Consider the following 9,973-nt stretch of genomic DNA (forward strand, 5'->3'; position numbering starts at 1 on the left):
ATAGTTCACTTTGGATCGAACGAATGCAAGATTCTACACTGATTTGAAAGGAAGGGTGTGTTTAGTTCACGTTAAAATTGGAAATTTGGTTAAAATTGAAATGATGTGATGAAAAAGTTGAAAGTTTATGTGTATAAGAAAATTTTGATGTGATGGAAAAGTTGAAAGTTTGAAGAAAAAGTTTGGAACTAAACTCGGCCGAAATAATGAAATCACACCACAAAATGCACAATTCCAACAATCAAAATTCCCAGAGAAAAAAAATCCTACACTTGTCAAGAATCAAGAATTCAAGACTCATAAGTTCCAATCAGAATATGCTCAGCTTTCTGAGGCTGCATCTAATGTCGACCATGTTTAGCATGAACTCAATCACAAATTAGCTAAGAATCAAATGATCTGCAACTCGCAGCTTGGTGAGGCATATGAACACAGGAGCACATAACTAAACCGATGGTGGATTGGAGTCCTTCATCTTTTCATCAGAGGAAGCTCGGCTCTCTGAAGCAGAATGGCGCAGTCCCTCGATCATCCTGATCACATCCTCCATCGATGGGCGTCGATCTGGAGACCTTGATGTGCAAGCCATTGCTATCTGGAGCATCTGAACAAGCTCCTCCTCGATGTTTTGCTGCTTGATCAGCTCGACGTCGAACACCTCGGCTGTCCACTCCTCTCTGACCACCGAGTGCACCCATCTTGGTAGGTCGACGACATCGTCATTGCCCTGCGACTGGAGTGGAGCTTTACCGGTAAGCATCTCCATGAGGAGGACGCCGAAGCTGTAGACGTCGGATTTCTGGGTGATCTTGCGGTTCTCGATGGTCTCAGGAGCGCGATAACCGACCACAACGCGAGATGCATTGGCTGGAACACTCATCAGGGCACTTAGACCATAGTCTGAAACATAAGAACTGTAATCTTGATCGAGGAGGATATTTGTAGACTTAATATTGCCATGGGTGAGCTTGGCGCCACCTTCTGCATGAACGTGTGCAATGCCGTATGCTGTTCCAAGGATTATCTTCACTCTGGTGCTCCAGTCTAATGGTGTCTTTTCAGTAACACCCCTGATACCTGCCGAATGTTCATCAGCAAATCAGTACAAAATACTACCAACTGAAAGTTAACTATTCACATTTATTTAACACAAGTTTCATTTCTGAGTATGAGCATTTTTTTAGTGTGCAGGAGGGCTGTACAACTTTCTATTGATACAAGAAAATATGATTAGACTCCCTACCTGAATAAAACACTTAAGCTAGCTACAGAAGGAATATGGATGCAGCTTTAGGCAAGTTCAGCTGTAGTGAAAAATTAAAATCACTAATATCCTGTGTTAGTTTAAACTTTATTAACATCGCATGGATATATCAGTTTACAAATTTTAAACTTAATCAGTGTAGGCGTTCACCTTTTAACTAATGTGGGACTCTTCTTATGTTTACTCATTAGCCACCGCAGCTATGAGTCTATACATGTACCAGTGTCTTGCAAAAAAGGATGAAAGGAAGAAAAGCATACCATGTAACTTGGTTGAGAAACTGCCATTGGTGAGATAATCGTAGACGATGAGCTTCTCGTCCTTAGAATAGTAGTAAGCACGAAGTGGGACTAAGTTTGCATGTTTACCTAACCTACCAATTAGTTCCATCTGTTGCTCAAACTCTTTTTTTCCTGCCACAACATCTTTTAGTCTCTTGACAACAACAACGGTACCATCCTCAAGTATAGCTTTGTAAGCAGTTCCATAACTTCCCTTGCCAAGGACTTCTGCAGAAGCTCTCAGTAGATCCTCCAAATCGAAGGTATAGGAGCAACCCTCCAAGAAAACCAACTTGTTTTTCTCGGCGATCTGAACGCCACTACTGAACTCCTGTTTTGGCTTCTCACTTCTGACACCAGTGCCCTTACCCTTGTAGTCCACACCACTCTCTTTCTTGCCTTTCCTCTTTGAATTACACACAACCAACACAACCACAACAAACATCAGTACTGCGAAGCCCCCAACAGCAACTGCAATTATGAATCCGGCGCCAAACTTTTTCTCATGATGCGCTGACATTGGAGTTGGTGCTGATGAAGGGGATGCTGGTGAAGGCGTCGGTGAATCAGGAAGCAAGCATTTAGCTAGAGGTGGCCCACATAATCCAGGATTCCCCAAGAATGAGCCATTTGGAAATGTTTGAAGCGACTGAGGAATTTGGCCTTTCAAATCATTGTTGCTCAGATTCAATAGTCTCAGACTTGGAAGCTTGAGATCAGGGATGGATCCAGAGAGAGAATTTTCTTGTAAATTCAGGACTGATAACTGAGAAAGGTTTTGTAAGCTTATAGGAATTTCACCGGTAAAGGAATTGTAGGAGAGGTCCACTACGCTGAGGTTAGGATTCAAAAAGGAAGGCAAATCTCCTGAAAAGTTATTGTGCTGAAGGTATATGGATCGTAAGGAAGGAAGCGTAGTCACATCAGATGGAAGGCTTCCAGCTAAACGATTAGACCGTAAGCTCAGAACTTGGAGAGAGTCAAGCTTTCCAAGAATGTTTGGAGGAATTGCTCCAATGAGACCAGCACCTGGTACCCTTAATTCAAATATGTGTGACTGATCTCCTGAGCATTTTACGCCATGCCAAGAACACAATGATGTGCTTTGACTCCAGTTGAGCCTGTTGCCACGATACACTGCAGAGGCAAAGTCTAGAAGGGCTTGCTTTTCAGAGGCTAAGTCTGCTACAGACAAGGGATTGAACAACAAAAGTGACAACTGCAGTGAGAGCAGAAGAGACAAAGGATTTCTAATACTGAGATGATCCATTTGATGAATCTCCAAATCAGGGAACTAGACGAGCAGCATCTTCGTTTGTTTATGTCAGATAAGTAGCCGATCCTGTTGAAATAAAAGTAGCGAGCATTCAGTGATAACAGTTAAAACAACTGCACTAAGATTTCAATCGTAGCTCCAAATAAGAACCGCATTTCATCAGAAGATAGCAAATAAAGGTTACCAATCATTCCTTGTATGCTTCTAAAGTGCCCAAAAGGGAACAGAGAGCTTATGTGAATCAAGCATGAATGTGTAAAACATGGTGGAGCAGCATAAACATGCTTTTCTTTCTAGTGCGTGACATATTGACAGACAAAAGATCCAGGACACTTTGGAAAAGAAGTAAATTGCATCACTATGTAATAATTACAGATTTCCCATTCCAAACATGTGTAGCTTGCATCTTTCAGTGGTAAGATTTACATGAGGCCCGGTTTTACTATCTCTCTAGGGGGAACCAGAAACCAGGCATTTAGATTAGAGTACTAAGCAAGTCATGGTTCTCAATGACTCTGTGCCAATGTCAAGAACATGAACATGAAATTGACACATGGTCAAAAATTCCACCCTCAAAGGATGGCGCCCATTAAAGTCTGAAGACAAGAAAACATGCCCTAAAAAATTGTGGGCAGAAAGTAATGGGGAAGAAGGAAAAAGAATAGGAAAATGATACGGTCAGCACACAAAAGCCAAAAGCATAACCAAAGCAGGGAGAAAAGATGAGGGCAAGAACAAAGCTGAACCCATCATAAGTTCATAACCCCACAAAGATGAGCATATCACATCATGTATTTACTGTTTGCTACTTGCTTAGATGAAATACTAGTAAACTAGCCTAGATGAGCCTAGCATCAGGCATAGAATGCTTACACTGGCAACGCTACCGAACCGAACTAATTTATCATGCAACAGCTTTCTGCATTCTTAGGACCAAAATGGAGCAACTTTCTGGGCGCCAAATGCGGCATTTGAGCAACTTGATTAGAGAAGCCACTAGGCAAATTTGAAACGAAAAGAGGAAGCAATAAAGGCAAAACCGAAGCTAATGGAAGATTGAATATGGGAAGGTGGCAACGACTGATAGATTTCTAGTAGGAGTTATGTGGGAAACTGCTGCACATGGCAATGTGGGTGCAGATTTACTACATTGTTTACTGACTACAAGATCTGGAGCAGTACATGATTTCTTCATCTGCACTTAAAGAGAACCCAATTTATTAATCACGGACGACAAATGAATAATGTGCAGTGCTCCAAAGTCCAAAGCCCAAGCTCAGAGGTCAGCATCCAGTTGTTTGCAAGGATCCACACATTTCTAACTTGTACTAGCATCCAACCCCAAATGAAAACTCAGCATTCAGACCGGAATTCCAGGAAGCCAGGCGCCCAGACTTATGTATACCGTATAGATCAAGTAACTCAATTCTGAACTTTTTTTTTTTTTGCGGGGAAACTCAATTCTGAACTAGAGCAGGAACATCGTAAAGAGAAATTACAACATTATTATTGCCTCTGGTTACCTTGCTAGATCCGCCACGCAAGCAAGTATGCAACGAGAACAAGAGCTGGAGCTCAAGAAAAGATCCAGTCTCTGAACATTTCGAGCTAGGAAAAACAGCAAGATTGAAACAAAAAAGAGTAAATTTAATGGAATAATATTGCGGATAAGTCTCCTCTATTATTTGTCCGTTCCGTAGCACAGACAAAGGAAATAGGAGTTCTAGCTTCTAGGACGGAAAAGAATGTTATCCATCAAATTCACCTGAAACGGCGGCGTGCAGTGTAACTGAGCAGTGAGCATCAATCAGCTAGAAATAGGACGAATGTTGCAAGAATTCCTAGAAGGAAAATTAAGTAAAATTGGGTTTCGACGAAGTAAATGAATGAAGAAAACCTGGAAGGACGAGCAAAGAATCGATCTTTCCACCCCAAAAATGGTACGGTCCCGCTCATAATTACTCGCACGAAGTGCACAGCTGAAACTCGAAATGTAAGGGCATAATCCGAAACGGTCGCCGCTAAAAAAAAAAAACGTTTCCCCCCTGAAAAATACCTTGTCAATCTGAAGAAGAACTCGTAACAACGCGACCTGAAACTGAAAGAACTCTACGGGAGCAGGGCGGCAACCAAACCAGAATAGCAGGAGATGAATGCGAAGGAGGAGCGTCGGGGTACCTCCACGGCGGCGGCGGCTCGTCGCCGGTCTGTACAGTACAGCACAGCCCACGGAGTCCCGTGAAATGCGCGCCTGCAGTTGCGGTCGCTAGGGCGGCGCTCCCGCTTCCCTCGGCACGGCAGTAGCTGGGGTAGTTGATCCAACCCACACACACCCCTCCCTTCGCGGTCGCAGCAGAGTAGTGTGGTAGAAAGCGAGAGACCGAGACCGAGAGCGTGTGTGAAGTGTGAAGAGAGAGGACTTCGCTTGCGGCCAGCACAGGAGAGAGAGACGGAAAGGAGGCGCATTTATGGCGAGGAATGAAACGAGGCCAGCAAGGCAGTAGTATGGATCCACCACTGTACTCTCTTGCTTACAAATCACTCTCCCCTCTTTTGTAGCAGTAGCAGTAGTAGTACTACTGATAAATGCAAGTGTAAATGCTGTTTTGTTTTGTTTTCCCCTTCTTTTTCGGTTCTACTTTATGGTTGTGATTAGTTAACACTGAAGTTTAGAAGTTTGGTTAAAATTGATACAATGTGACAAAAATATTGTGTGGGTATGAAAGGTTTGATGTGATAGAAAGTTAGAAGTTTGAAAAAAAAAACTTAGAACTAAACAGGGCCTATGTAACAAATGGAAATGGAAATGGAAAAAAATAAATTTAAGGGTTTGTTTTTTACTCCAACTTCGTAATTTTCTAATCATTTTCATGCGTATGTTTTCCGAACTATTAACAATATATTTTAAAAGAAATCTATAAAAAATTGCTTTAGAAATTATATTAATCAATTTTTCATTTTTTAAACTGATACTTAATTAATTATTTGTTATCAGTGCTTTGTTTTATGCGCTGAACTCAACAAGGCTGTCGTAAGAAGAACTACGCTTAGTTTTGATGGGTTATTTGACTTTTCTGGTAATATTCGACAGTATAAATGAATAAATTTATTTACAAAGTTGAAATCTTTGTTTAATAAATGTGTTTTATAAACTTTATATATAAATTGTTTAAAAAAATATACGTTTTAGTAGACTTGGAAAGAGTGCCCGTGATTAAAATGGGGTCTTTGAGTAACTTTGCATTTCAAGAATGAAAAACAGCCCGGTACAAGTACATCAAGTCGAGAAATGATTGAAATTGGTGGTGGGGTTTTTTTTTTTTCTATAAGTGGGCAAAAGTATTACTAGTATACCATTGGCAAAAAAAAACGCAAGTATCAAATAGGATTATGATTTGTATATCGTTCAATCTACACCATCGATGTCATCCGAGATCCGACTGCTACAGCTATCATTGGAGAGTAGTATCTGAGAATAAACACAGATGAACAAACATCTCTGGACTTGATCTATTCTCTCCCGTGTAGCAGATTGCAACGGTTAGAGTAATTGCGAAATAGCAATGCATGTCGTGCAACGTACAGATGCCTCTAGTAATGAGATGGTCCCTGCAATAAGTAAGGGCTCCTTATGGACAAAGTAAAAAAAACTAAAACTAGAGGATTGTTTTATTGAAATCCCACGAAAAAATTTTCTAGTTGTGTATTTGGAACAAAAGAATAGGTATTTAAGATTCCTACTAAAATCCTATGTAATGGCTTTATTTATGGAAATTTTTAGGATTTCTGGACCTCGTGAGAAACTTTCGTTATATCTATATTTCTCCCTGAATCATATGCTTTTCCTATGAAGCATCCAAACAATAAGTTCTAACAATTCATGTGTTTTAGAATATCCAAAGATTCATCTAAACATGCCATTTCGATTCCTTTGTTTTTCTGTTACTATGTTTTTCATCTACTAGTTCCTTTGGAGAATTGGAGGCATGCCCACTTATGCAATTTTGTTCAACTGTCGTTGCAGGATCTTGCTGGAGCGGTGCCTTAGAAAAGAAACATGACAAGGATCTACTGAGTTGTCACTGTCTCAACCCGACAATAATAGAGGTACAGTGTCAGTACGGTAGACCGAATTTCAGTTCAACAAAGCATTACTTGTTCTTAAAAAAAAAGAAACAAAGCATTACTGCTACTACCTCCGTCCCAAATCCACGGTTTTGCACTTTTTATATTCAATGTTTGACCATCCGTTTTATTTTTTAAAAATATGAATGGTATTTTTATTATTATTAGATGATAAAATATGAATAGTATGTTATGGGTGACTGTTTTTTAAAATTCGTTATCATATTTTTTTAAAATAAGATGGACGATTGAACTTTGGACACGGGAACCCACAACTGCTCTTAGGCTGTCTTTAGTTCACGCTAAAATTGAAAAATTGGCTGAAATTGGAAAAAAAGGTCATAAATTTATGTGTATAGAAAAGTTTTGATGTGATGGAAAATTTTGAAGTTTGAAAAAAAAAGCTTGTAACTGAACACGGTGTTAAATTGGGAGGGAGGCAGGAGTACTAGTATATATACTATAACTCCTCCTGTCCCATTTTAAACGTAGCTATAAATTTTCGTATTCAACTTTAATCGTCCGCCTTATTTATTTTTTAAAAAAAACTAAAAAAACATAAGTTACACATAAAGTACTATTCATGTTTCATCATCTAACAACAATAAAATATTAACCATAAAAAATTAAAATAAAACAGAAAATTAAAATTGGATGGGAAAACTTATTGTTGTGCTTAAAATGGGACGGTGGAGTACTATGTTACAGATGTGTTGGTTGGCTCCATCAGTGTGTTGTCATCTCTTCACGGTTTTTGTCAATTCGTAAAAATTATTCTATTTTTATTCTTTTTCCTAATATTGGTTGTATTAGTATGCTCTTAGGAGAGTTTGCAACAGGTTCAAAATGTCCGCCCCCCCCCCCCCCCCCCCCTCAAAACAAAATATGTTTCGTCCAACAAAATTTCTTGTGTGAATTATATAAATTTATTTAAATTCGAATTTGTACAATTTTTAAAAATCGTTCCAAAATTTCGGTCCCGGTGGATTTGCACGTACTGAAATAGTAAACCATGGTTTTGAGAGACAACATAATGATTGTGTGCATTGAGAAGGGAATTCTAGATGTAATGCCGTCATGGAAAAAATGTATAGTCTCACGTTCTTAGCAAACGAACCTACTAATTCGCTATCTTTTATATTCAGGTTATGACACAAGCACCCACCTAACCATGTTCTATATCTACTTTGACTAAATGCCAATGCGTTTTTTTATTCCATACACATGCCTTTCACTAGCGTGAACGGTAGTCAAATTTGATACTAGCACACGGGTGTGAGAATTTTATTAAGAATAAATGTTTTAACGCTACTGCTATCTAGTATTTCCTCTCACAGCGAGGTCAGTTGGGTTTAACCACTTTTCCGTTCAAAAAAAAAGGGTTTAACCACTTTGAAAAGTTTCTGTCAATTTGAAAGAAATATTTTTATTTTTTTCCTATTATTGGTTGTATTAGCATGCTCTGGTGAGGGTTTGTAATTTTGGTTCAAGTTTTTTCGGAACCCTCCACCCCCTACCCCCAAAAAAGTCAATTATTTTCCATTTTGTGAATTTCGCTAAATTTATTTAAATTTGATTTTTTCCTTCAAATTTTAAAGAATGCATTCTAAAAATTTGATCCGGTGGATTTGTGCGTACCGAAATAGTATATCATGGCTATGAGAAACAACATAATGATTGTGTGCACTGAGAAGGGAATTTCGGATGTCATGAAAAAGTATATATATTCTCACGTTTTTAGCAAACGAACCTAAGTACTCCCTCTGTTTCATATTGTAAGTCATTTAACTTTTTTAGTCAAAGTTTTTTAGGATTAATTAAATTTATAAAAAATAGCAACATGTACAATACCAAATTAGTTTCATTAAATCTAACATTGAATATATTTTAATAGTATATTTATTTTATTAAAAATATTATTATATTTTTTACAAACTCGGTCAAACCAATAAAATGTTTGACTGTAAAAAAATCAAACGACTTATAATATGAAACGGATGGAGTAATTCACTATTTTTTATTCAGGTTATGACACAAGCACCCACTAACCATGTTTGTCTTCTATATCTACTTTGACTAAATGCCATTACGTTTTATATTCCATACACATGCCTTTCACTCGCGTGAACGGCAGTCAAATTCGAGCAGCACACAGGTATGAGAATTTTGCTGTGAAGAAATGTTTTCACCAGTACTATTATCTATTTCCTCTCACGGCGTGGTCAATGGGTTTAACCACTTTGACAGAGAAATGGCTTGGACTAGCTTCTTGGACAAGATGTGCTTAATCACGAATCTTGTTTTATTGCAAGCCATGTCGCTTTTGTCCTGTCCTGGAGGTGATGGAAACGATTTTTGATCCAATTATCGCAAGGTGACGTCGAATTCAGGTCGCCGTCATTGCTGTGACTGAAAAATAACAAAACATGTCTGATGTCCCTGCAATCCTGCATAGACTTTTCAGAGAAAAAGAACTTGCGTTAGGAAACAAAGAGGAAATTGATGTGTATTGTGCTTGACTGTTCTTCTGGAATCTGCACCGAAAAAAGCGGTTTAACGCTGTATGGTTGGAAGCAGAAGTTGAGCCAACAGGCAACAGCCAGCCAGTGATTGGATCAATGCAGAAATGCAGCAGTGGGCAGTATAGGCACATGCAATTGGCGTCTGCTGACAGTGTGGAATCTTCTGCTTCTGCAGCCAGGGTCTACTACTTACTAATCCAGAGTTTGTTATACTACTATTAGGTTTGTGTTTATCTCAGCTTTGTTTATCATTTCCATGATTCCATCGTCAGGGTTCAGTTCATTGTGGGGCAGCTACCTAAGCTAGCAGTTTCATCAGAAGATCAGCAGAAGAAAACAAGTCACAGGCTGCTACAAGCCAAGAACCTGCAGGTATAAGGCCATTGGAAGATGTGGTCAACACAAGGCTAACAATATTATTATCCCAATTGGCCACTGTCTTGTAGCTGGTTCAGTGTCAATGCAGCCAAAAGCATGCTTGCAAGAAACAGCATACGGCCTCCAT

At 39.0% G+C, this 9,973-nt stretch overlaps 1 protein-coding gene across 3 annotated transcripts; it reads right to left on the reverse strand.

Moving 5' to 3' along the window:
- Positions 1–225: 225 nt before the first annotated feature.
- On the reverse strand, positions 226–5,265 carry LOC127780749 (probable inactive receptor kinase At5g58300). 3 transcript variants are annotated; one of them, XM_052307699.1, is made up of 4 exons: positions 4,878–4,960; positions 4,719–4,800; positions 1,525–2,887; positions 226–1,077 (listed from the first exon to the last, which is right to left on the reverse strand). In XM_052307699.1, exons 3-4 carry the CDS (start codon positions 2,813–2,815, stop codon positions 446–448), a joined length of 1,923 nt encoding a protein of 640 aa, XP_052163659.1. In that variant the 5' UTR covers positions 2,816–2,887; positions 4,719–4,800; positions 4,878–4,960; the 3' UTR covers positions 226–445. The 3 variants fall into 3 exon arrangements, with proteins under 3 accessions (XP_052163659.1, XP_052163657.1, XP_052163658.1); XM_052307697.1 differs by lacking the exons at positions 4,719–4,800; positions 4,878–4,960 and adding an exon at positions 5,000–5,265; XM_052307698.1 differs by lacking the exons at positions 4,719–4,800; positions 4,878–4,960 and adding an exon at positions 4,345–4,662.
- Between the last annotated feature and the right edge of the window lie 4,708 nt (positions 5,266–9,973).

Source organism: Oryza glaberrima, chromosome 7 (assembly GCF_000147395.1).
Source record: "Oryza glaberrima chromosome 7, OglaRS2, whole genome shotgun sequence".
In the NCBI taxonomy this organism is placed as follows: domain Eukaryota; kingdom Viridiplantae; phylum Streptophyta; class Magnoliopsida; order Poales; family Poaceae; genus Oryza; species Oryza glaberrima.

What these genes read in the sequence shown, in the direction of transcription:
- LOC127780749 (XM_052307697.1), bottom strand. Translation starts at nt 2,815, where the DNA reads ATGGATCATCTCAGTATTAGAAATCCTTTGTCTCTTCTGCTCTCACTG. An exon ending in TTTCTCAACCAAGTTACATG is followed by an intron (nt 1,078 to 1,524) that starts GTATGCTTTTCT and finishes AACATTCGGCAG; the next exon opens with GTATCAGGGGTGTTACTGAA.